Consider the following 27756-nt stretch of genomic DNA (forward strand, 5'->3'; position numbering starts at 1 on the left):
ATCACTAAAGGCTTGTTATTAATTTGTTTCATCACAGTAACAATAAAAGGCAACTGAAATGTCTAATTTTATTTATGTTTAGGCTGCAATGTGTTTGCTTGTTTAAAATTATAGTTTGCGACACAAACAATACAAAATCTTTGAATTTTTGGCTTTGTCAGAAATTATTTTATCAAAGTACTTAGATGAGAGGAGTAGATTAAAGAGAAGAAACAGATTTTTTTTTTTTTGGTCTTGGCATTTAAAGGTAAAACATTAGTTGCGGTTATGTCACTATGTACATTTATGTAAATAATGTGCTTACATATACAGTGCTGTGCTAAATTTAGAGATCACACTTCATTTATTTATTTTCCTGTCAAAGCCATTAAGTACATTATTGTTGAATATATTACTGATATTAGATATAATCCACTTGCATAAGGAAGTGGAAAGTAAAAAAGAAAATACCTGAAAAAACAGGAGTTTTCAAAAGAGTTCAAAATGGTTAAGATATAGAGTTAAGATATAGAATAGGACTTTTAACAACAATCAAGACATGGTAGACCACCAAAACTGTCATCAGATAAACAGTACTTAAGGCACTCTTCACTCTATGAGAGAAGAGAAAATCAAGCTCCACTCTTGCTTTATATTTGGAAAAAAATCTACATGTGTTTTTGTCAATCCTTTTACTGTGAGAGGACAAGAGTGAGTCTAAAAGGAAGTGTAGCTGTCAAGTAGCTCTTACTGGAAAAAGGAAAAGCCAGAAAGGAAGAACATATTCAAGTTAATCAAAGAAACTGGCATTCTCAGAACAGTGGACTGACCTCTGAGACCTCAGCATCACTGAATGTGTTGAGGATTACTTGGATCATAAGAAAATGCAACAAACTTCTAAGGCTGAACTTTGGAGATGAGGAAAAATATCTCTGCAGATTTCTTCAAAAATCCTAAATCAAGTCTGCCAAAAAGAAAGGAGGCTGGTTGGTTTGGCTGGAAATTAAATAAGTGAAGGATGGTCTCTGATTTTTGTGTAGCACTGTAAATAGTATAACAAAACAACAATAATAATTCTAGACTGCTGAGGGTTAAACATGGCCTTCAGTAATATCAACAGAAATGGAACTAATCCTGTCATGGTGGGTTTGGTGCAAGCATGTATAAATTCTACATCTGATGCTCCTGCAACACTTTTAGAAGGTTTACATGATGACAGGTTAGTGAAAGCATTTTAAACGCTTGCTGAGAATGACTGTGTGCATCATTTCTGATAAGAGCTAAGGAAAAAGTGCCAAGCCGCAGCTCTTTCTGGTGAGCTAGTTGGCTTGTTGTGAGGCTCAGAATTACCTTGTGATTTGAGTAGGAGCACATGACACTGAATACTAATCCCTCATATTCAGGTTAAGGGAGGGGGGAAGTGAACACCTACTGCAGATTGACCGGCCAAACTGGTCTCAAAAACGCTTGCTCTAAAAGGTTAGCATACCAAAGAAAATGGTACAACTTGAAATCAGTGCTGCACACAAATCCAACCAGAGACCCAAGAGGAGTTTAGAATATTCATTTCTGTGTTTAGGCGGAGTTCAGTGTGCGTGTTAAAACACCCAGAGCCCTAAAAGCTTTTCTGTTATGCACATAAATCACATAAATATTTAATCACAGGTTATGCCATGTTTTTCCTGCAAATGTAAGAATGTGCTTGCTGTCTGACCTTTCCTTATAACCTGGACACAACACATAACTTGTTGCCATTATAAAGTACTGACAAACAACTATACGAAAAACAAAACAAACCCCTCTCCTTTTTATGTGCAAAAATTCACACTCATTTTTACCATTATGTTGTAGTATTGCCAGGAATTTAGAAGCAATCCAGAAACATTTGTGATTCTGTATTGAAAACTAAATTATTAGTTTTATGTTTTTTTTTCACTCATTACTTTTTTCAATACGTTCTACGTCCTTTTGATTGCAGTGGTGTTCAGCTCTGATCCTGAAGGGCCGGTGTCCAGTGCAGCTTGGTAATCCCCCTTCTCAAACACACCCACCATTTACCCTTTAACGACAAACGTCTCTTTGGCAACACATTCACAAGAGGGGGAAAAAAAAAAATCATGGCTTTCGAGTTCAGCAAAAACGAGGCTAGAGACACTTTGGAAATGTCAGGAGTGGCTCTGTACAGCTAATAAGCAATATATATCTCCAGTATGAGTATAAATTCAAAACACATGCTGACACTATTTTCGTTCTGCACATTTTTGCTTATATGTTGATATACAGTATATATAAAACATTGGCAGATGGTATAATGCAGAGGGCAGCACTCAGAGAAGAGCTAGTAATTTCTGATATGTCTACAATTTTTTGTTTTAGTTTAGTGCATTTATTGAATGTCAAAGTATTACAGTACTACTCTTGTTCCATTGTTAAGTTTTGGTTGGAAGCAAAAGGGTTAAATTGAAACGCCCAGCATGAAACTGGCCATAAAACTACTAAAATTTCATAATTTCTCAATATTTTTGACATTTATGGCTCGAACTTAAGTTGTTACGGTTCACTACTGGTGTATTGTACCCCTCAGTTACAGTTATAATCAACAAGATATGTTGAAGTGCCCACTTCTAGGCTTAGTCCTTAAAGGGTTAACAGATGAGTCGAACCAGGTGTGTTTTGAGCAGTGATATATCCAAACTGTGCTGGAGACCGGCTCTCAAGGACCGGCACCATATACCCCAATATTACCTCTGCTCCAAAGCACGCGCTTTTGGGTTTCCCACTACTCCCTCTTCTCTTCTTCTACTGCTGTCCTCTAAAATCTGAATTCCGAGTAGATTTCAACACAGACCTAATTTATATCTCTGCTCATGGAAGTCAATAAAACCCAGCGGATATCTCTTCTCTTTTATGTGTGCATCTTCACTCCTTGCTCTTTTACTCACATGTACACGCACAGCACATACATGAACTATGCACCTCTGATTCCCCAATTAACTCTCTCTGAGAGTTGAAAGAAAGAAAACCTGTACAAGAGCATGAAGAAAAGAAGAAAAGCTGCCCAGTAGCAGGAATACCTCACTGCTGAGTTACATAATGACATGGCTTTAAGAAACACAGGAAAGTAGTAGTTACCTAGTTATCTAGGCCTCCTCATCGGAAAACTGCTTTTCCATCAAATGTGATATGAAAAATTTGTAGGACATGAATCTAATAATATTTGTCACAAAAAAAAGATTCATAGTACTATAAAGGCTATAGCACACCTGATGTGTCAGGTAGATAACATGTGGTGTTCAAAAAAACAGCATTAATATTACTGTACTATATGAAACCCAGTAGTAGGTGGCTTGGGCTGAGGTGGGCAGCAATCTAAAGTCTTTAAGATAAACCTCAAACATCAATGCTAGGCCTCAGCTAATGTTACTAGCCTGGTCACGTCTTATACCTCTCATACTTTGTAGCTCAAAAACAGTGAGCTGCTGAATAGGTAGCTAGCTGATACCAAATCTGATTAATTGTCAGAATAATGTTCAAAACTATATTGCATTGAATCTATATGAACAGAATGTAAAATTAACTTGAAAGATTGTTTATCGGCAGCGCTTTCTGTGTAATATAATTGCATGTATCTTTATAATTACTCTATGCGTCTGTCTGTCTGTCTGTCTGTCACTCACGTGGCGTGGCTCTTCTTGTCTTGTGCAGTAACCTTTAGACAACTACAGTAGACTTTTTATGCTGATTAAGACGTAGAAACAAGATGAAGGGTCTTCACTGTCCTGGAGTACAATGTTCAGAAGTGCGTCTGAGAATGTATAGTGTCGAAGCTAAATTCTTCTTCGTTTTTGTCTTCGTCTTCTTCTTCTTGTTTGATTTTTTTTAAACTTCTATGACTGTTCAAAAAAATGATAAACGTCTGACTCACCATACTGAACACCTGCCTAACTACTTTTGGGATTAGAGGAAAATTGGGTATTTTGAATGACCTTAACAGTGGGCATAGGATGATCTCAGACTTTTAAATATGTAGTGTCCATTTATTGGCCAACAAACTTTTTAAGTTTTTAAAGTTTACATTAGACTTATAAGAAGTAAGTGTGTGATAGTTTATGTATGTAGTTTGCACAATGATAACGTGGCAACTATAAGTGCCCATTAATTGTTACTTAAATGAGCCTTGTTGCTGCAGTGCAACAACTTAAACAAACTTCAGACAACAAACTTGTTTTGACTGTATTTTTAGGGGTGTTTACCATCCTGTCTCCCCGCTGGTGGACAGAGATGATGCATGTGTGTCAAGAGTAAATGAGTGGATGGGGATTTTGTCTGCGGGATGAGAGTTTTGAACCCATTAACCGGAGCAGATGGGGCTTTTAAAAAAAGATTTTAAAGAAAATATGCCACGGATGATCAGTGCAAGGTGACTGTCCAAAAGGGAGGAGGTTTTGCATCTTTAACCCTTAAAGGCTGGGAATTATCAGTTTGATTTTGATATATTCTTCAAATATAATAATACACTGATTGGGCACTGTATTAGGTACACCTACCTAATATCTACACTCAATGTCCATTTTATCAGGTCCACTTACTATATAGGTGCACTTTGTAGTTCTACATTTACAGACTGTAGTCCATCTGTTTCTCTGCATACCATGTTTGCCTCCTTTTAACCCTGTTCTTCAGTGGTCAGGACCCCCACAGGACCACCAAAGGACCAGCAAGTATTATTTGCGTGGTGGATCATTCTCAGCACTGCAGTGACACTAACGTGGTCATAGTGTGTTGCACTGGAACAATTGGATCAGACACATAGCAGTGCTGCTGCAGTTTTAACACACTGTGTCCACTTACTGTCCACTCTATTAGACACTCTTACCTTGTTGGTCCACCTTGTAGATGTAAAGTCAAAGATAATAGCTCATCTGTTGTTGCACAGTTTGTGTTGGTCATCCTCTGGTCCTTCATCAGTGGTCACTGATCGGAGTGATCTGAGGATGATCTACCATGCAAAGAATAACTGAATCTAATCCTTGCCGATATGTTCAGGGACCTGGAGCACTGTATCAAAATGTGTCTGGCAGAAGATCACTTCCACCTTTGCATGTAATGTAAACGATTGCACATACGTTAAGGTATGTAGTGTATTTTTTTGGCTCGGATTGCCTCATCCTAACGGGAGTTACAACAGAATATTCGGGGCCTCTTTCGAGTGAATCTCCCTGTATCTCCTCTTGGCTATGAACACAAACATGGAATTGATTGAAAGTTTAAAATCCATTTCTCTAACTTTTTGACTACTACGCACAGTTTCATAGTGTTGAGTTGTCTTTTCACAGTGGAAGGATGGACAAACACCTGTGGATTTTTCAGATCTGAAGCAAGAGTGGGGCTTTGTTTTTTTTTTTTCTTCCTCTCTTTCAAAAATGAGTTTTAAGTACTCTTTATCTGCTGGTAGTCTACTAGGTTTTAGGAGTACTGTTTTCTTTGTACCTTGGATAGATGTGTATTCTGTTTTTGAAATCCAGTTGTTTTCACCATTTTTTCCTTCTTATAAAAGCATATTTTCTTATATTGTATCTCTGCAGAAATCTCTCCTGAAAATGAATAATGAAAACGAATGAATGCTTTTTGGCTGATTTGAAGTTTAATGAATAAAGGGTGATAAATAAAGGGTCTCTGATGTTTACACAGTACTACAAGTCTTAAGACTAATAATGAATAACAAGCCTGGAGTTCAAATGGTTACCATATAATACATACTATACAACATGCTTTTGTTATGGCCACCAAGGGTTAAAACCATGGAGGAAGATAAATGGTAAATCTTCCTTAGAGTGCCCATTTTGTAAATAGGCCAAAATTTTATACACACACAGTAACAGTCTTGCTATCATCTTAGGGCATTCATCTCAGCTTTGCTTTGGACGCTGCTCTGAGACGTAAAGCTCATGGAAATTTATTTATAGCAAAGAGTCTGATGTGGACAAACAAATTAAGATATTGAGTAGCATCAAAAGCTTTCTTTGATTTCTTTGGCGCTGCATTTCACCACCAGATTATACAGAAATAACAAATTGTCCTTGCATAATGGAGACAGACAGAGGAAGACAAAGAGAGACAGAGACTGAGCATGTGCATGAATGAGAGTAAAGATAGAGGTGAGTAAAGATGTTTGTATAAACGTATATACAGTAAATGAAGATTCCTTTTAAGACTTAGAAGTTGCATTTATTGCTGGTGCTAGTAAAAGCATAGTGTAATTTAATTATTTCTTACCAATAACTCATTGAAACAAGCTTATGTTGATGGTCATATTCTAAACTTTGTTAATACCACATTTGGTTTTCTAAGTAGAAGACAAGATATTTTACAACTATAAATGTTTGAATTTAATAATAATAACAGACTTAAGATTCAGTAGACTTTATCCTCTGACAGAATGTAACTCGTGTGTGTGTGTGTTGGGGAAACCAACAGAAATTACACAGAAAGCAAAACACTGAAAGCTATGTAGCTAAAAGCTACGTCAATTTCATTCAGTTCAACTTGTACATGTTGTTCGTATTATTGTCATGTTAAAGCGAGATACATATTAATTAGCTCTTATTCGCTGGGACATGACTTAAGGATTTGTGGTGCAGTCAGTTTTAGTAAAAGACGTAGTAAAGACATGACGGCCATCTTGCGCAAAACCAAGGGAACCTGGTTCAGGAGAACGAGAGCAGATAACATTAAGGGGGAGTGATGGTAGATATGCAGGCCATTACAACATGGGAATGCATGACTCCAATAATGGAGCTATACATAGTAAGGGCTAAATGTGCTCTGGGCCTGAACACAGTGACATAGATTATAATGCTCCCTGAAGCTGCTGCCCAGTCCATTTAGGAGACATTTTAGGAGAGTTGTATGGTCCATTAAGTGCTCTATTTGGGAGAGTTGACCAGTCAATTCAGGTGTTGTATTTGTGGAAAATGACTGGTTTATTTTGGAGTAAAACCCCTCATAATGAGGGCATTCTTTGTCCTTTATATCAGTGTCATTTACATTGCCTTTATTTCTCTTGCCGTTTGTGTATATGCACACACATTCATGCTCTGTTGGCTCACTCATCTTAACCTTTACAACTTAGTTGTTACTAAAACCGATACTGTTTTTTTTTTTTCTGCAGAACAAGATATTATGTTTTATGAAGGGAGTGGCATTACATTGACATAAGGGCCCTTAAACTAATGTAATGGATATTTGTTCCATATGTATTTTTCCATATACATGTACATATTCTATATTAAAAAATCATCTACTTGAATAGTAGTGGAAATACTCTTGGTACAATGTTACTCCAGTAAAAGTTCCTTGTCTGTGTTTCTATTTGAGTTAAAAAAGTAGAAAATGACTTGCATTTGAATGTCCTTGTGTTTCACAAGTAAAATCACTTGTATTTTTGCAGTTTAAATATAAAAAATATACAGAAATGTATGCAACTGATATTAGGCATTCTTAGTTTCATTACTTGGAAATGATCCTTAACAAATGCCAGCATCATTTTGGTTTAAGGGCCCTTTTGTCAATACAATGTCATTCACTTCATAAAACATCTTGTAATTAGTAGCATAAGCTGTGTAAAGTTGGAACAAAATCCTGGGGAGGGTTTTTACTTTTTGGACCTGGATTACCCACCTCTAACTGTATGTACATACCGGTCCTGTAGACCTGACACTGACTTTGTCTACCACAACTCTAACTGTAGGACGCATGACAAAACTGGCCTCAGATCAGCATACATAAAGTGGTAAATTATACCAGCTCTTACTCACTGTCAAATACATCATTTTTCAGACAAAAACCCAAGACTCTGGAAGTCGCTTCTCAGATGCGTCAAGCTGAGACACATCAAGCTCTTCTGCACAGCACAGTTATTCAAACTGACAGCCAAGCTAAGAGGACTGTTGGTTTATTTTGTGCTATAAATAAACCCCCCTGTCAATCAAACTCACAGGCTTTATACTGCGTGCTAAATACAGCAAGGAGATATCCATCTGGCGAGTGTGTTGTGAAATTGACGATGTAATTTGTCCTAGTGACGGCTGGAAAGCGGCTGTGTCTCCTGGACTGTAATCAGGAGCACTGTGGATTTCACAAATGGATCTGGAGCAATGAGAGCTGACGGCTGAATTCAGATCTATCAGCCTTGTCACTGCTATTTATAAGTGGTGACTATAAATGATAAAAGTGGCAAATTGCTGACTTATTTTTATTTTTTTATTTTGAAGAGACCCTCCACATCAGTGCATCCTGTTAAAAGTACATAAAGGAGCATCCACTCATTGGTCTTGCTACTAGGCAGTTATTTCTAGTTATTTTCATTTTCTACTTTGAGTGTTTAAAATCAGTAAATTGGTTCACAAACTAAGAGAGAGAGACATTTTCTAAACTAACAACACTGTATGTAAACATCTAAAAAGTAACACCAGAATTCAAACAAGCTTTTGGAGCAGAGACGACAAAGAGCCAGCAAAATGTCAAATGCTTGTCAAAACAACGACTATTGCAACCAGAATTCTAAACCACCTCTTTCATTATGTGATCTAGATTTTGAAAAAATGTCCAGTTACCTTTACCTTAGATACATTTTTAAATGCCTAGCTAGCTCACAGTGAATAGCTGGCATCAGCAGGCTAGTTAGCTAGGTATGTCATCCAGTCTCGACTTGTACTTCCAGAATAAGAACTAAAAATTTTGATGTTTTATTCAGTATAACTAGTATTTTGGAAACAGTTAGTGGAAAGGTATTAAATAGTATGATCACTATCTATTACAAGCATTTTTTCAAATGATCTCTTCTTCTTGATGCTGCCTGTTTTTTTTTTTGTTTTTTTTTCACTTCCTACTCAGTACAAAAGGCCATGTGTATGTGTGTCTGTGTATGAAAGAGCTAAATGATTTATTGGCATTTATGGATCAAGCCATGGAAAATCCATTTCAAATCTATATGGGAAAATATCACAGTTATAATGGAGAAAGAGTGTAGATAGGTCCGGAACAATAGATATGAACACACCGGAATGAGGAGGCTCACGAGGAGAGATTAGGAAGTGCAGCCGTGGTTAATGGATGTGTGCAGGAGGCATGATTTGTGGGGTGAGAGGAAGCTCCTATGCTTGACCTCCTGTGGTTCTGTACTGTTGTGAGAGCAGGGCAGGCTATAGCAGAGCACAGCCAAGGAACATTAAGCAAAAGATTTTTTTTTGTCTCGAAATTGTAAAGGATTAAAGTATGGATGGATGATTTAGTTATGCAGAGAATTAGAAGGGCCAATTAGAGCTTAAGAGTTATTCATTTACTACATGTTTAATTATGTTGCAAGTTTGCATTTACATTCAGTTTCCAGTATTAATTAGTATAAATTGAACCATTTTAGATGCTCATTTTTAATTAGAATTGTCTTTAACAACAAAAGTAAACTATATAGTTTATTTTTTAAAGATATGTTTAGCAGCAGCTTCTGAACCCCTGGCAGAAATTATTCTAAATGTTTCACATCTGAAAATTCATTCATTCATTCATTCATTCATTCATTCATTCATTCATTGATTAAGTCATTAAATAATTATCGTTACGTGCATCTGTGACCGTTAAACACTGCCTGAATTCAGTAAATATTGCAGTTGTTCATGCTATCAGTAGCAGCCATTAAGCAGCAGATTCTCAGCATGATGTGAAGACCAGTGCCTGAGACCGTGGCGTCGTCTGATGCAGCTGACCGAGGGAGGCGGCGCCACAGGCTTTAGCCTGCTTGTCACATTTTTGTTTCATTCTACAGGCCCTGTGAGAGGAAACAGAAATGAGGCAAACAGGCTAAAGGCTAACCGTAAAGGATAAGCCGTTCTTTATAAATTTATCACTAATGTCTCTAATTAATCGCTAATTTTTCAAAGGTTCTTTAGTACAGATTGTTTTATTACTAATTTTGGTTTTCATAGTAAGGCATGTGGATAAAGCATGGTGTGGCTGACCGCTGTCTATAAGTTTAATTTCTCCTACTTTTTATAGATGGGTATGTTTTCGGTGTATCTTTGGAATACGCATAGCTCTGCTCTAAACCATTGGCAACGTTCTGCCTGCTCTCTCCTCCAGTTGGCTACGTTTCAGCTTGTGCAGAGTCCTTTTTTTTCTCTTTTGCAGCGTACTGGGAGCTGAACACAGCAGTAAACTAGTGAGACACAGTGGCCAAACACCATCAAAAACTGCCATTGTTGTTAGTGTTGTCTCCTTTCAGCACAAGGTTAAAACCATGTGAAGGCTGGGACCATTGACCTAAGGGACAAGGTTCTGTGCATGGACCCTAATTATAGCTTAACCAATTTATCCAAACATCACCCTTCACATGCTCTGTTCAGCCATGTTTTCATTTGACCTTGACAAAAACCAGATTCATTAGTATTTTTGAGAAGGGTCTTACATTTATCACAGCTCTCAGGGTGTTTTTACTGGCTGTCATAATGGCAAAAGTAATTAGTTAAGCAAATCGGCATGATGAGTGGGTGGATTCATTCATTCATCAAAATTTAGAATTTGGATTTCTTATTCAATCCATCCTTCAGTGTTGGGTAGAGAGAGGATGGATGGGTGGTAATATGCAGGAATGCGTTCTCTGTGTGGCAGCCACAGCTGTTTCCTTTTGCAGTAAGGGGAATATCAGCATACCTGTTTTCTACATTTTTAGGGTACTGCAAAAAATGTGTTAACGTTTTAGCGTGAAAAAAGTGCAACCGTTGCAAAATGTGGTTCAAAAATATAGGTGCATGTGTAGATTGGTCAACGTAAACAATATCAAAATATCGTCAAATGCTTGTGTTGTAGGCTGTATTTTAAATATATAAATGGTATGAATATGAATTTATATATATGACGAATGAATGTGAAAGTGCAATAGTGCTAATATAAAATGTAATGATGTAAATTAAGATAAAGCTTCAGTATGTAAAGAAATGAAACGGAAAGAGATAATGAGAAGGGGAAAAAATCCCTGCCAAATCAAAATACTTATATAAAACGACTGTCTAATATCTGATCTATCCATTGTGTGTACATATTGTCCTTCGCTACAGGTTTATGGATCACAGTCACAGAGATGATGTCTGTGCCAACCATCTCCATGGCTCCATTGCAGGGGGCATTCCTGATGGTGGCATAACTGAACATACTGGCAAGGAAGCGGATAAAGTTTTAAGCTCCAACTCTCAGGCCATAAGCTCTCCCCAGTGGAAACCTGGGTGCTTGCCTACTGTGGTACCTATGAAGCAAATTGTTAATGCCATTAGTACCAAACTAATAATACTTTTCCAGCGAAATGCCTATTAATTGCATCCAGTATATGTAAAACCTCAGGTGACCAAACAGAGAGCTTATCCAAATAGTATACATTCCATGAAAACCAGCTCATTTTGCAACTGCTCATGCTGCTATCTTTGCCTTTTTATTCTATAAGATAGGCACTTGTAAAAGTAATTCATTTTCATGGTCACTGTTTTAAAACAGCAGTTTTGGCCCATGAAAAAAATAGGCTTTGGAGGATGAAGCAACCCTGGCTTTGCTGTAAATCTATGTTGTCTGGCAGTTATATGTTTGAAATGTTCGCTCTGGTGCTGGGGAGATGACTGAGCCAGTGCCCACAGGGTTATGTTTCAGCTGTCATCCTGGCAAGAGCTCCAGCAGTAGGCAAAACTGACAATATTCCCTTTTTTTCTACGCATCTGCTTTAGTGAATGTTAACAAGTGAGGATTTCTAATGCTAGTAATACCAAATATCTTTCCATTTAAATACCTTTTAATGCAATAAAGGAATGTCTGATTTTTACTTGGATAAAGGGTGAAAATACAGCCTGTTACTACAGATTGTATGACAGTGTTTGCTTAATCAAGCAGTGATCCAATACTGCAAAAAAATACTCCTACCCGCCAAAACTGTTTTTTTTTAAGCTACTTAACTACTAATGATGTTTATGACAAACTATATGGCCAAGATTCAGTTCTTGGTAACTCAAGATGTCACCTGTTTCTTCTTTTTGCCTCTTTGTCACTTTGACTGGGTTAAACAGCCTCGCTTAGTGCCTGCCATTGAGTAAGCACTATGGCCTCTGCTACCGCCTGCATTAATGGGAGTACATTACAGCAGCTGTCTGTTCAAAACCTCCCTACTATTACTCAGGTGTTACTGATCTAGACCATCAGGCTTTCTCTGCTTGAGCGGTGTCCTTTCATGAATTATCTGTAGAAATGAGTGAGGCCGGTCTTAGGGCACAAGAAGCTCCAGGCTAGAAGATCCCCTGCTGTTGACACGGTTATCGGAGAGAGAATGAACAGGCCATAAACGGGGGGGGGGAAGTGTAAATGGATGGGGTAGAAGAAGAGCGTTAAGACAGTTTGGTTCCGCTCTCCACATGGGGGCCCGCCTTAGAGATCCATGCCCGCTTAGTGCAGTTCCTGCGGCACTGGAGCGCTTACGAAAGGGCCTCCCAAAGCGCCTCACAGCCCAAATGGTGTGCAGATGTACCGGTAACATCCCATACTGGGGCCTGGCTGGAGAGAGTGGCCCATGTACACTCAGGACCCCGCAGGATTCTGGCACCGGGCCAGAGCCTCATGCAGTGGCCATGTGCTCTGAGGTCTGCTGCCTCTCTCACCCTGCTACCCTTTCCTACGTCAGCACGGACACAAATAGCAGTACAGAGGTCCTCCTCTTGCAGGACAACAGAAACTTTCAGAGCGATTAAATTAACTTTGTTAACATTTAAAAAGTGACTTTTAAAGTGTGGGTAGCAAGAAGCATAATTGAGATTTAACTTGTAATTTAATTTGCTCAGACCATTCCCAGACCTTCAGATATGCTTCCCTAATAGCATTATCATCAAGGCTAACAATGTAATGCTTAAGTGAAGCCTTCTCACTGCTCTTCACCGCTCTCACAATGCTTCTACAGTGTACTGATTTTGTTGTGGTATAATTTTCTGTTGGAAATCACTGAAACAGGCAGTATTCTAGGCAGTGTAAATGAACTAAAACAAGCATGTATGACAGCTCCTATTGTTTAATAATTGAGGACTGACCAAACAAACACACATTTAACTTTGATTGCTTGGAAGTATTATGTATGAACTCTATTTTTGAAACACAGTTAAACACCTTTCTTTGAATCCCTTCCAAAGAAGAGAGTCACTAGGTCTGTGGGTAACTTAGAATCAGTAAACACGGCTCAAACTTTGAATAGTAAAATCTCACAGCAGATTTTCCTTGTGGGCTACTTGGAAATAATCATTTTGGATTGTACAAAAGTATGCCTCATAATTCTATGCTTGATGACATACTGTGATGCAAAAAAAGGACTATTGTGCATTTCCTTTATTTTTCTTGATGCCTGCAACAGCTGCCCTGGAGACATTTGGGAAGTGTTTGTATTGCACTGCACAGGAAGACAGTCTTTGTCCGACTCTGAACAAAGCTACATTTCATGAAATACGATACGAAATGTTGGACTTCAACACTGCCTTGTCACTGTGGGGTTGACCTAAGGTGTTGTGAGGTTAGCCCTCACTGTGTTGCTCACTGGTCTTCGGCCTCTTTTTTCACACTTGAATGCCTAAGTGAGATGGTGAATGTCATCCATTTACCCAGCTCTGCTTCCACTTGCTACATGCCTGCAAGAATGTCTCAAAATCTCCCAGCAGGCAGGCTTTGTCCCTGGTGTAGCCCACACTGATTCATCTGACTGCTGCAGTCAGTTGGAAAGAAATTCCAAGGCTGCATTTAATCCCACTACATGCAATATTCAGTTTAACTATTCAAGCTTGCCATTGTGAGGATCTGCACATTGAAATTACAGTTAGACTGCACAGTGTGTTACATAATCCAAGAGATGTGTAGGCAGTATCTCAGCCTTTACACAATACACCAAGGTGGCAGGTCATTACTGCTATATTTGCATAATCGAATCAAGCTGATTATACATATTTCTCAGCAAAGTCTGTCTGCCTTTTAACATGTAAAATCTTAGTTCTCTAAATAATATTTTGGTTAGCATACAATGGATTTAAAGAATTACACTCTGACTTATGATACAGTAACAAGTAGTTGTATCCTAGTAAAAGATATTTGATTCAAAGGTGATATGTATCTCGAGCCTCCTGGTTCTCAGTGTTTGTGACAGCTGCTTGAGCTCTGTGTGAGCTGCACAGCCCAAAAGGATCAGGCCTCTTAGAAACACAGATAGATATCCTTGGATATCCCTGTGAAACACTAACAAGCTTATTCAAAATGCTGCCCCCTCACCCCCTATATAGAGTCCCTTAGGTCAGAGATGGATATAGGATGGAGGACTAAGTGTGGAAGCACAACAGTGTGTACCCGGGACATCTGTTCCTGATGCTTATTTCATTACATCGCAGCTCTACGAGAAGTCCAGTGCCAGACAGCCTGCAACTTCATGACCTCTGTTTTCCATTTATTGCCCTCAAGCACAATCTCTCCATGACGTAATGACTTTAGGAGATTAGCTAGGGGAGGGAGAGGTTAATAGGGAGGCTGACAGGCATTGTGGATGTCGCTGTCTCCACCAGCATGTCTCACAGGCAACAATGACTAGAACTAATGCAAAAAATTTCAGGCTGGCTCATCTGACTCCGAATGAGATGCTGTGATTGGGAATCCTGGAACCAGGAATGGATATCTTGCCCAGATTAATCAAGGCAGTCTGATCCAGGGATAATCTGGCCGAGAGTACTCAAAGCAGGATTTAATTCTCTCACAACCTCTCAGTCTGCAATAAAGCAGACTTAAAGAAGATTGTAGATACACTGAAACACGTATTCCAGGAGCTTCATTTTGGTTGTTGATCCAAGCTAATAAAGAGTTGTGCATAATCCAGAGTCAAGTTTTGCTTTGTACAGCTTTTGTGTTTTGTCTTTGTTCAAAAAAGTCTATCAGTGCATTTCTGAAGAGTTGTTGGAATTTCCTTCAGATCTAATCAAATCGGGCATATGAAGATGTTCTTGAGAGCTGGGCAACTGCTTTTCTGACGTTTCCCTTAAATTCTCATTAAAGAGTAGTTTTCCACTGACCATGCAGCATCGTCATTTTTAAGGTGCAATGAAAAGCTGGAAAATAACCTGGGCAGACCAGCCTTGGAAATGAGAAAGCTGACCATGCTTAGGCCTTACAGCCAGGGCAGCAACTATGGTGCCTCAACATATATAATCTTTAGGTTCTTGTCAGCAGCTGGAAAATCAATTGCTCTGCTGATGGGTTGCAGCATTGTCCTGTTCTCTGTTTGTAGTGGGTACACTTGCCCAGAGGACTGGCAAAAAGCCAGAACAATAGTGCTAATTAAAGTTCTGTGTGATTTAAGCACCTTTGTGTTGAACCCAAGACTGAATACATGACAGCAAAGCTAATTATTATAACTATTAAGTTATAATATTATAACTATAAGTTAACTATTACTAAGTTAGAAACAGAATATTCATGGAACCAGTTCCTTGAATAGGGTAGTTCGTTGAGCCCCTTTGAACGCCATGCTTATTACATTCTCTAATGTTTGATGTTTAGTAACTACAAGGAGTTATAGAAGTGTGGTTAATTAAGAGGTTAAGGAACACTAAGCGTTAGTGAGCACCTATTTGAACTTTATTTGCTTTAGATCTGATCAATTTTGTCTTCACTTAATTGGTTTTACATTCTTAAGAATACCGTGCTCAAGCATGCTCAGGTACAACTTCTGTCATGATCCTGAGTATGCTACTTGTAAGGTGTATATGTAACATAAATGTTTTATAGTGTGGTCATGTAAACATCTTTTCCAAATAATCTAGACATTAAATTTATTTTAACTCACCTGAGCCTCATGAAAAGAATGAAGGCGACCAGCAGGGCTCCCAGAGAAATGCAGTGGCCCAGGTAGTTTATGATCACTGCGATATGGTAGTGCAGCTTGCTTTTTTTCTGAAAGAATGAGGACACAGGCGAACACAAAACACATCAGGAAGATTGCAGGCTTTCAGATCACAGACTTTCTAGACATAAAATAACATCTTAAAGCTTCTTAAATCATAAAAGATAAACATCATAGATAATGTTGTCTATTGTTCTTTGGCGTTTTTCATAACAAAATTGACGTAAAGCTTTTGGAAGGACTTGCAATTTCATTCTGCAACATAGTCCCATGCAGTGTTATTGTTGTTTTTCAGAATCTGTGTGATCTGTGTTAGCTGACTAGACCAGAGCATTTGATGAAAGCTCTCTAGTGGCACATGGAATGTCAAGAACCGCTTTCATTTTCATTGGTTAAGACAAAAATCTCTTTCGTGCCATTTAAAATAATAATAATAATAATAAAACAAAGGATAAAAATGCCACTTTTCAGAGAGAGATGTCTTGCGGTGCAAACTGCTTTTCATTATCAGCCTAGACAGTCCTGTTTTATCTAACTTGTACACAGCCTGGACTGAAATATATACTATTACTACCTTGTCTCATATTTCCAAAAGCATTATAATGTTAGTTATGTTAACTATTAGCTGGAGTGTTCAAACTGATAATGTTATCTTATTTCCTAAATTGTTGTAATCACTAAAGCACAACACTAGCGAGATTAGCACCAACCCAACATTCACATAGACTACACCGAAGTCTCCTCTATAATCCCTCATCTAATCTGTCAATTTTCAGGATTATTACTCTAGAGTGCTGCTGTTGGATTAGAACTGTATGCCTGGCTGAGTGCCGTGGATATTTAGAAGAACTCTGCGGCCCGCACGCAGTCCCAAACGGATTATAAATACGATGTCACTTCAATATCCAAAAGTCTGCCGCAGTGGAACAGTGGTGCTAATATGAGACGGGCTTTGCCGATTGTTAAATATTTACTTTTGATGGAAAATGAAGCAGATGTGAAATGCACCTTGATGACTGTCAAGCTGACCCAATCTGATGATTTAGGCAGTGAGAACATATGCAAAATGACCTGTGAGTCATGATGTTTTGAAGCTTTCAAATACTTTAGCGGATGGATATTTTGTGTGCTGTGTCTGTTGAAAGAGAAACAAATTCACTTGATGCCTGTCCCATGACATTGCTTTGATTGTAGGGACCATATGCTGATCACGTAATGATCAGGCTGGTTTGTGTGCACGTACACGTGTGTGTAGTTATCATGTGGTCTGTGATCGTAGGGGCCAGGAACCCCTGCCTGTGCCTTCAGGCTGTGCACTCCTGCTACACAAATCTGTCACTGATTTCCTGTGGCCCTCACAAAGTAGATCTATGAGCAGGCCCCCACTGGTCATTGACCCCATGATACCTCCACACACATGGAGGTTATGAAGGTTCATTAGGTTCTAAAAAGTTTAGCTTGAGTGGAATGCTATTAAAAACTACTGTGTGTCTACTACTGTAAAATACAAATATTATAGCAAATGACTGCTAGAACTCTGAGGCAGTCATGTGTAGCATGAATAAAGCCTTTTAATTCTTATTTGTAGCTTGGCTGTTTCTGTAAATGCTGGGTACGTTTCCAAAATTGTAATTGTCTGTATAATGAATCATGCCGTCAATTTGATAATTAGAAAATTGGTTAAAAATACAAGAATACTCCTGTCAATCAGCAACCCTAAAATACTCAAATTATTAATATCTCCTCTAATTATGCAGCTAGAGGCCAGGATTAAACCTGTGGGTGAGTCAGACAAGCATGATTGATGTTTTCTAAGAAGGTTCCTTCTCTATGGGATAAGAAGACTTTAAAGGAGGCCTTTTACTCATTTTTTCCAGTTTCATGTAGTTCCCTGTGCTCTTGGAAAGACAACTGTAAATAGTATAAAACCAGTCATATCTTATTTTTTGGTATAGTTCCGCCACATGACTGAGAACCACCTTGCTTGTCAGGGAGAGGCAGTTTGACTGACATGCAAAATGATCGGTCACAGCTCACTGTTTTTGTGAAGTCTATAGAAGGTGGTGATTGGGAAAATGCCATTGAAATATGTCTTGTTCATTGTTATTGCTGACTAGAGCTTAGCTGGGGAAAAACAAAACTTTATTTCCCATCTGAATGACAAACACCGCTTAGAAGTGTATATACACAGATGTGTGGCTAGCAAATCAGAATGCAGCTGACAAAATCCTGATAGTTGTGGCCAAACTTGGGTGCAAATGACACAGAACTGGAGCTGAGACTAGTCTTTATATTCTGCATTTTAACCTTTTTTTACGCTAAAAGATTAAACAAGTTTGTTTGTTTTCCCAACAAATAGGTCCACTAGCCTGATAATAGGGATTTGCCTGTTATGTTAGCCTCAAGTTAATGGGGATGAATGTTCACATTTTATCGCATCTCTCTTGGTTAAATACAGACAGTTACGACGATTTCTTGAATGGTAGATACAGTGACAAGCAGCGTGTATGTGAACGGGCAAGGTCTCCTTTAATATTTTCTGATTAATACAGTAGTATCATGGACAAATTTCAAGGATAGTGAACACATGGCAGGCTGAGAGACGAATATTGTGGATTTATCTTCACCCTCTCTGTGCTTCCTGAGACCAACCGCACAGGCATCCAGCAGACTTCAGAGGGCCCGAGTCTAAGCCTCTTCCATCTGCCACTGGAAAGGCAGACTGTCAGGGCCTTTGAGCCTATCATCCCACCATTGATTCTGGTACCAGTGTGGGCACTCACATACTCCTGCACTGTTTCCACTGCTTTTAACACAAACGCAAAGCCAAATCCTCACAGGAGGGCTCTTCAAAGACAGCTCTTCATAATTTATCCAGTGATAACGAATGACATATTGGAGGCGAAGGTTTACCTGCCCTACTTTCCTTTTGCCTTTCCTCTCTCTTGGCTTAACCACACTACCATCGACATTTGTAGTAAGCTGCTCCTGATGCATTTTGTTTTCATATGATAGACAGATGTGAAGGAGGGGGATTGAACATTTTGGAGAAGTCACCTCATTTTAACATAGCCTACTTGAATAAAAGCTTACCATTTGTTATTGGTTTTGGATCTGTGTTTCTGGGAATTTAATTTAATTGCTATTAGATAGAACCTTTGCATTATTTGGAGGGTCTTTAAACTTTAAAAAGGCTCTTCACATTTGCTCATCTTGTTTACATTTACCAGAATGGCTCTTTTAAAGGCTGTTGAAAGAACCTCTCAAAGTTTTTTAGTGAACTAAAAGCAGTTCTGTGACATTGGTCTAAAGAAACCTTTTAGAGCCTTAATTTTTAAGAGTGTTGGTAATAGCGCTAGTAGTGTAGATGAATGGAACTTGGAAGTTACCTTCATACGTTTCATAGTTATTAAAAAGGGCTGATTTCCATGTCTAATGGCTAACCCCAAAAAGACTGACCATTTATGTTCGCATAATTTTATTATCTGCTCTACCTGAGTACCTCAGACTACAACTGACTATACAGCAAGGGATGATCAATTGACGACTGCATTTTTATTTTTACTTGAAACATGACCTGAAACATCCCTGGCTCTGCCATTTAAAAAAAATGGACAAACATTGGCATGTTTTGCACTCTTGGCATGTTGTGTTATCTGCACTAATTTGTGGAATACATATGTAAAGATCATGACAAAACTCGTACCTTAAAGATTTTACCTGGTATATCGGTTGATCCCACTACTACGTTTCAGCACAGTGGCAGACTTAGAAATATATGAATAACAGTGAGAAATACTGTGTCCTTCCCCATGCAGTTCTCTATGGCTACATCTTGATTCAGGGCTGCCAGCTGTTCCAGGAACACGTAGATGTTACACTTAAGCATTTTACTTCCAATTTGTGTTTCACAATGCTCGGTCTCTTAGGACCTTTTTGGGTAGAGATATGTCTGCCTGTTTTTTTAGCTTCCATGCTACCATCTTTACAAGTCTCTCAAGCTAACATTTTCTGTCAGTATTAGCAGGGGTCACACTTACTCCAGTGTTGCATTAGCACTATGCCACTTGTACACTCTTCAGGGAGTGACCAGACTACAGCAGCCCCATTGTCATTGCTTTCTCCTTACCCCTTTCTCGAGAGAGCAACTTTTTCCACATCTGTCAAAGTGCTTTTTTGTGTTTGGAGAGCTTGTGGGATTGGCAAAAGGATCTTAGCACCTAGATGACCTGAGAAATAATGGGAGTAGTAAAAAAAGGCATAAAGGAAGATAAAAATGTGAGTCTACTTCAACTGGAAGTATAATGGCAACAGCAGTGTGAAAATGAAATAGAATTAAATCATCAGAGTATTAGTGTTATTCAATGACCTCTGAATTTGTGTTGTCATTCTGCAGTTGCTGTCATGCCCATATTAGGAACTCCAGGTCTAAGCTGAATTTTCACTGTGAGGACATTCATTTTTTTTCAGAAATTGTCGGTGTCACCAAAAAATTTCCAAAGCTGATGTTTTTTGCTATATGGATGTTTTTCCTCTGAACATTACCAGATCCTCTGAAATTAAGGTCCTTAAAGAGCAAAAAATATGACTACTTGTACATGTAAGCAATATAATAGTTATGGAATTTAATAGAAGGCTTACTTTCATGCAACACTATTTTGATGGACAGGAGTCTTGGATTTAAATATATCAGGTTTGGGATATTTTGGCTTTCCAAAGGGTGCAACAGAGGGGCTTTTTAGAAAATCATTAATTTTTCACATAAAGAAAATCTGCTTAGACCTAGAGTTCCTAATTTGTGCATGATACCGACTACAGAGTGACTCGCAATGTCAGAGGTCTATCGACTCAGTGGAATGAATTTATATCAAAGGAAAATCTTTTTAATACCTCATCCACAAGCTGTACTGATGTGTGATCTGGGCCAACACAATCATCCTTTTTTTTTTCATAGCTACATTAAATGCTACTGATACAGGGTCAGCCACCACACTCCAATCTGTTTAACTGCTGTAGGGAATAAACTCACTTGGAAATATTTGCTCCGTGTTGTGAAAGAGGAAGGCAAAGAAGGAAAGAACAGACAGAGCAGCCGGTTGGTTGGGCGTGATTTTAATGTGATAATCACTCAAGTGAGAACAGCCAACTTATAACCTCTTTCACAAACACTCCTGCTTTGGTTAAAATAGCAAGACTGGATGTGAAGGAGCACAAACTCTGGTTTTCTTGCTGCTTAGAAAGCACATGTGTTGTGCTCTAGTTCAACACTATAGTGATTCTGAGGGGGCTATTCTTACAGGGTACTTTAACAGGGCTTGAAAGCTTCACAAGGGGAATAACAAAGCCTTCTTTCAGTGTGAAAACTGCTTGTAATGTTTTGCTTCATCCTCTCGAGTTAACGTTGATCCGTTTTCTTGTCCTGAAGGTAGAATACCTATCTGTTTGCTTACTCAGCAGAAAGCAAAGTCGCAGATGTCCTTCCACTGGAAATCAAAAGGGAGTATGATGTCTTATCATGAGTGCCTGTATTCAAAAACGTTTACACAGTTAAGATTTCTTTCAGCAGCAATATCATTTACGAGGCTTGGTTTACAGAAAAGTAATAAATGGGGCTGTCAAACAGTTAAAATAGTACATCACAATGTTTGCATTATTTTTGTGTAGTTTATCACAGTTAATCACGTTTGTCTTTATTTGCTCAAATGTTACCCTAAAGAAAGGTTTTTCCATTTTAAAGCTGTCATTTTGTTGTAGCTGCATGAATGGACGAAATAAGCTTCATCAGAATGTATTTATTACTTTAAATATTTCGGTAACATTTTCATCATGTGAATGCAGGACTCGTGTGACCTAAACATGAAAATCACATGAATTCCGTAGAGTGAACCCAGTTTCCGATTTTCATCACCAGTGTCCAGTGAGAGCAACAGTGGCTGCATGTTCAAACCAATGAATGTATATATTTTAGTGATGTTCACAAGTCACTTCGTGCAAGCCTTACAATAGTTGCGAGTTTCTGTGGTTCGAGTCTGAGGCGAGTCTTTGTGGTGTGAGTCTTTGGTAGAGAATTTTAATTTAGTCTTGTTATTAACCGAAAGCATTGCTTTTTGCAAGGATAAGTCCCTATTAAACTCTGACAGGGTTGGCTCCAAACAGCAAAGCTTAATAGAAAACGCTTTAGTCTGAAGGACAGAACTGAAACTCTACATGTGGTAAAGGTGAATTCATTAAAAAGAAAGAGGCAAAATGTTTGGTTCTTCTGTAGTTTGTGCAAGTATCATAGCTAGCTATCTTAACAGCTAATCCAGCTGAGATTTTAAATTTTAAAGAAATGTAATCTGTAATTTTCTAAAACCTCTGATAGATTAGGTGACAAGTTCAGCCAAATTAGCTATTGCATTAGCTAGCACACTTGCTATCCAAACTCCATGCTATATGCGTTTTCAAGTTGTTCTGTCTTTCCTTTAAACACCACCTTTACTGTATGTAATGCTTTGTTCTGTCTTTCAGACTGGAAGTTTTTCTGTAATGAAACGTTTGTTATTTGAAGCCATATCGAACCTGCTGGCTCAAGCTGCAGGAGAACCGCATTACAGTAATAAACTGTAGATGAGTGTAGCAAAACTGACAAGCAGAGTGACACTCAAGAAACTCAAGGTTAATTTATCACATCGGGGTTGGCATTTCTAATTTTATGAGTTTGTTGTTTTTTCCCTCCGGCTGAAATTTCACGACTCGGGTCACGAGTCAGTCGGCATACAACCCAAGTGTGATGTCCCCTTCTCTGGTGTGTGTATATATATAGATTTCTAACCGTCAACTCCTCTGTGATTGTAGCCTCTCACTCTCGTTCATACAGATTGTGGATTCCTGTTATAGTCTTAGAAGTTGGTTGGATTTTCTTTTTCTCATGATTTAAGTAGTCTCAAACACATTCAGTGGTGATGTCAAGGGAAACTGGAGACTTTTTTCACTTTGCTGTTTTTGTTAGTTTGCTGCTTGTTGATTTATCCACATGAGCACTGTCCAGCATAGTGCTCATGTGGATAAATATAGGTGCTGAGGGTCCTGCTTTAACAACATTCATAGCAATATACATCATGCGAGCAGCTCACCATCCACCTGCACTATTATGGATGGTTTGATGTGTCAAACTAGGAAAATGTGTAAAAAAAAAAAAGGGAGTGCCTGTGTTAGGAGCAAAAGGTTTAAGGTTAAGATTTTTGATTTCAGATTGGTGGTTGTATATATGGAAGTTGTTCAGATGATATTCTGTGACATGAGGTAGCCCATCGCACAGTAATTAGTCATTTCTGTTTAGTGAAAAACATTTTGTGGTTGCACCATTATGCAGAATTGTAAGCTCTTGATGGTGAAGTACATAGTGTACTGTGTAAGAGTATAGTGCATAGTGCCTGAATTGAGATACAGAGCTGGAGATGTTAATCTTGATGCACTAAACTGATAAATAATACAATTATTGAGCAAATATGTTAAGTTTGGTAATTATAGAAAGTAATAAACTCAGTCTAATATTGAATCACTGAAACCAGGATATACGTAATTAAATCTGCACCATCTACTTTCTGCTAGAAGCAATGTTTTCCACCTGCTGTATCTTTCCCTGGGCTTTATCTATGCGAGTGGCCTATCTTACCGGGTCCATTCCCACATTTGCCTAAACTGTGAGCACCGCAGTGCAACCACATGTTCCCCAGTGAGTGTGAACTTATTAATTATTAAATCTACAGTCCTGCAGGAAACAGATGGCAGAGATAGCTGGTAGCTAGCATCCCGACTGCCTGGCATTGTGTTTGTGTGTGTGTGTGTGTGTGTGTGTGTATGTGCGTGCATGTGTGGTAATGGTGTTGGGTGCTTTGAACAACCTTGGAGGACTCACATGTCCCTCAGTGACAGTTGGTCTGGCCAGTGGCCAGTGTTGGTAAGTCTCATTACGTGCTCTGCTGTAAAGACCACCCAGAAAGTGTTACGGCAATTAGCTCTGACAAGTCTGTATATAACAGGCAAAACGTGTGTTAATTTACAGTGTCATGTAATTTAATAAATGGGTTTGTTTTAAGTCAGGTGAAAAAAAAAATAGAATTCTCACAAAGTGTCTAAGCTAAGTAAATAAATAAACATGATTAACAACCCTGCCATCAGGTCTAACTACTCTTCAGAAAACCATCTGTGTTTTCATACAAATTTGTAAACAATCGTTTGATTAGAATAGGTCTGCATGATAGATAAAAATGTATGCACCATAATTCAAGGCCTTCATTTACTAATCCTCTAAGAATTACTGGCACCCTTTCATTTATTTAATATAGAATCAAAATGGCCATTAAGCACAAATGATTCATTTGTCAGGATTCAGTGTCAGGAGAAAAGCAGAAAACACTAACAGAATTCACAACAATGAAATTTTATTATTTAATATGTCCAGGCTTTGCCTTTATTACAACTTCCATTCTTTTCAGGAGTCTTGCTTTCAGCTTTTCAAAGAAATATTTGATATTTTTCTGTACCTCTGAAGTTCCGTCTTAGAAGTTGGTTGCATTTTCTGTTTCTCTCGATCCAAGTAATCTCAAACACCTTCACTGATTGAGGTTTGGACTCTGGCCTGGACAGTCCATTGTTCTGAGAACAGTAGCAGCTTCTTTGTTTGATTTTTGTTGTTTTGAGTATTCTCAGTAATGGCTTTACATACTTTTTATCTAATGGTGACAGTTTCAATGGTTTATCAGGTCTTGGATGCCTGTTAGGGTCTTTTAATAATTTAAACATATCCTAACATAAACCAAACTTTATAACTTCATTGAAGAACATGGACGGTTGTTGATGCCTTGGGGAATTTGAGATTTAAATTATACCTGTAGACTGTGTATGCTTATAACACATCTGTGCCAATCAGCAGTAAAATTAGCAGATTCTGTTCATTTAGTAGTTTAAGTGCACATTGGGTTGATCAGCATGAATATCCTTTACAAAAATCAGTTTAAAGTATAAGCCCTATGGCACTGACAAGTCTCCATTTTTCAGTGTCAGTCTTTTTTTTTAGTCATATTCAACAAAGTAGCTTTGATTTTCAGGGGACACTATCATCCTGACAAGCTGAGCCACAGCCATGGAATCCAGTCTTCGATTTGGAGAAGAGGAAAACAGTCATTTTCCTCTAGCGAATCAATTAACTAGAGATGTGACAATGTGAAATTTACTGCTTTCTTTCCCAGCACAAGGTGCATGCAACAAACAGCCTGTCTCCTCAGCTCCACAGTGAAACTACTAAATCGAGACACCACTGTGCAATGCATGACAGCTGGGGCTTGTCATGACTGCTAGCAGAAGCAATATACATATATTCTGTTTGATAAGAATGCAAAGCATTTGAAATGCTGCAATTCAATTCGGATGTTTCAATTCAAGTGCTGTAATGCATGACATTTGAACTGAATTGGTAGCAGTGCCTAGCATTTAAATTATGGTAGTTTTTATAATGTTCCTTCTTTTTTTCCCTTTGAAATGGACAGACTAAAGCTAAGGATTCAGATTGATCAGGATGTCGTACTTATGCTGTCATTCTTGCTGTTTGTTGTGGTAATCTCTGAAATTTTGCCCACCTTAAATAGTTGCACTTTGAAAATATTTTAAGTTTTAGTTTGTCTGCAGCATTCGCTTACAACTCTACTTTAGCAGAGCTGTAGCCCTGTACAGTTCATTGTCTTTCTTTATGTGATATCTCCTCAATTAACTGATGTATTGAATCTGGCACATCACGCATGAGGGAAAACACCAAACTGCGCACTACTGTGGTCCTCCAGGACTGAAGAAGTCCATTACTGGCTAACACTACCTAGATTTATTCGACCTGCCCAGTCAATTCAGTCAAAACCTTGACATGAACTTGGACAATGGGTATCATCCGTTGTCTGTGCTGTTCACCAAACCAGCATGTAGATGAGAACAATTAAAGAGGCAAAAACAAGAGGAATAAATAAGCATATTAGAGGCCCAGATTGCTCATTGTTATTCTAAACATATCAGTGTGAAATCATGAAGGTACTACTCCTCCTTTAGCATTTGAATGGTAATGGTATTGTCTTTAATAAAGAGCGTGAGGACACCAGTGGGCAGAGAAGTATCCACATGCATAGTCATTATGAGAACATGTTGACCCTCAACAGCTTACGTGCACTTACATCAAGCCAGAGGGAACTACAGGTTGCAGTGTATATTGGATACATTATGTAAAGAAATTTCCTATGTTCTCTGCAGAAAACACAAAATATTTTAGATTCCATCACAAATGTTAGGCTGCTTTTATACCTAGTTTTTATGCTAAAGTCCAAACCAGATTTTGTTGTTTTTTTTAATCTATTTATTTAATTTGGTTCATTTCACAATGCAATGGCTAAAATACACCTAATTTTACACAAATGCTTGTTTATTGATCAGAAAGATTTTCAGGGATTCATTACTCTGTTACTTTAACATTTGCCACCAATTGCTAAAATATCTACATTGTATTAAAATAGAGGTGGTTTACATGAACCGCAGTCAAAGCAATAATAATAAACCTTACTTAATATCTGCTTCTTTATAATTGGTTTGTCAGTTTGAATGACACACAGGTTGCTGATGCAGTACATTCCGCCATCCATGTGCCAAAATAAAAAAAACGAAGCAATGCGCTTTGTTACTTTTCTGCAAGTATTAGCAGCAGCCAGTGCTGTAAGAATGATATGAGTGTCTGTAAAGAGTCAGATGCAGGCAGTACAGCTGACATGCTGCTAGAAGTGGTAATAATTGTGCTAATGTTGAATTCATTCAAACATTAGCACATAAAGTTAGGAATTGAGTTCCCTGGATGCACATTTTTAACTTAGTGATGCAACTGTTCATACAGCAAAAAGTGATATCTTGGCATGTGAACTCATGTTAAATCTAATCATTACATCTAATAACAGAAGAATAATATAATACCATTTAACTTGGTTCTAAACATGTTTTACTGAAGTAAGTTTATAAAGTGACATTCTCTCACTGTTTGGCAGATCATTTTGCCTGTTTGAAGAAAATTGCTCGAAACAGTACAGTGAGATAATTTGGTAGAGTAGGATAGAAGTAATGAGCAGTGAGATTACTGTTTCCAGGATCGTTATCCTATTACATTTTGAGGAAAGTAATTAGTAACTTGAATGGGTTACTTTTTTGAGTGATTACCCAACACTGGAGCTATCTGTACTAACAGTAATGCTAGCATTGCGTATGGTCTGCTGAGCCTGTGCAGCGCTCTGTTCCAGAGTTAGCTTTGGGAGTGTAGCAACATACTTTTTGCTTTCCTCCTTCTTCTTTTGTTTCTTTGCTCCACTTCTATATCTTGATTAGAATTTCCCTATCAACTCAAAGAAAACCACATAATAGACCTCTATCCATACTGTAGATTGTAGTCTAATAGCCTTATACCAGTCTGTCTTCACACAGTTATCACACAACATAGAATAAGCCATTATAAAAAGTAGTAATGAAAAGTAGTGCACTTCTTTTTAGCTACTTTCAAAGCGCGATTGTCAGAATGTTTGTGTATCTCCACCTGACACACCAAACAAGCCCATGTGACAGTGGGAACAAAACACTGCATTTAATCATGTGCCAGAAAGAAACATACAATTGAAAAGCTGCAATTATATAAAAAAAATCACCAAAAAGTAAGTTCAAGTGTAACCAACAATCAAACTTACACAACCAAAGGTGTGATGTCCAACAAAAAAATTGACTAAAGGTAAAGTCCATCATTCCAGGCTTTTCCTAACAAAAATAACCAAATACAA

At 38.2% G+C, this 27756-nt stretch overlaps 1 protein-coding gene across 2 annotated transcripts in view; it reads right to left on the minus strand.

Moving 5' to 3' along the window:
* Positions 1-27756, minus strand: part of crhr1 (corticotropin releasing hormone receptor 1) — a 155835-nt gene that overhangs the window by 27932 nt on the left and 100147 nt on the right. For both annotated transcript variants that reach the window (XM_036589760.1, XM_036589761.1), the window contains exon 6: positions 15869-15975. In XM_036589760.1, the coding sequence (XP_036445653.1) occupies positions 15869-15975 (107 nt within the window). The remainder of the gene's footprint in view (positions 1-15868; positions 15976-27756) is intronic.

Source organism: Colossoma macropomum, unplaced genomic scaffold (genome assembly GCF_904425465.1).
Source record: "Colossoma macropomum unplaced genomic scaffold, Colossoma_macropomum, whole genome shotgun sequence".
NCBI classification, from domain to species: Eukaryota; Metazoa; Chordata; class Actinopteri; order Characiformes; family Serrasalmidae; genus Colossoma; species Colossoma macropomum.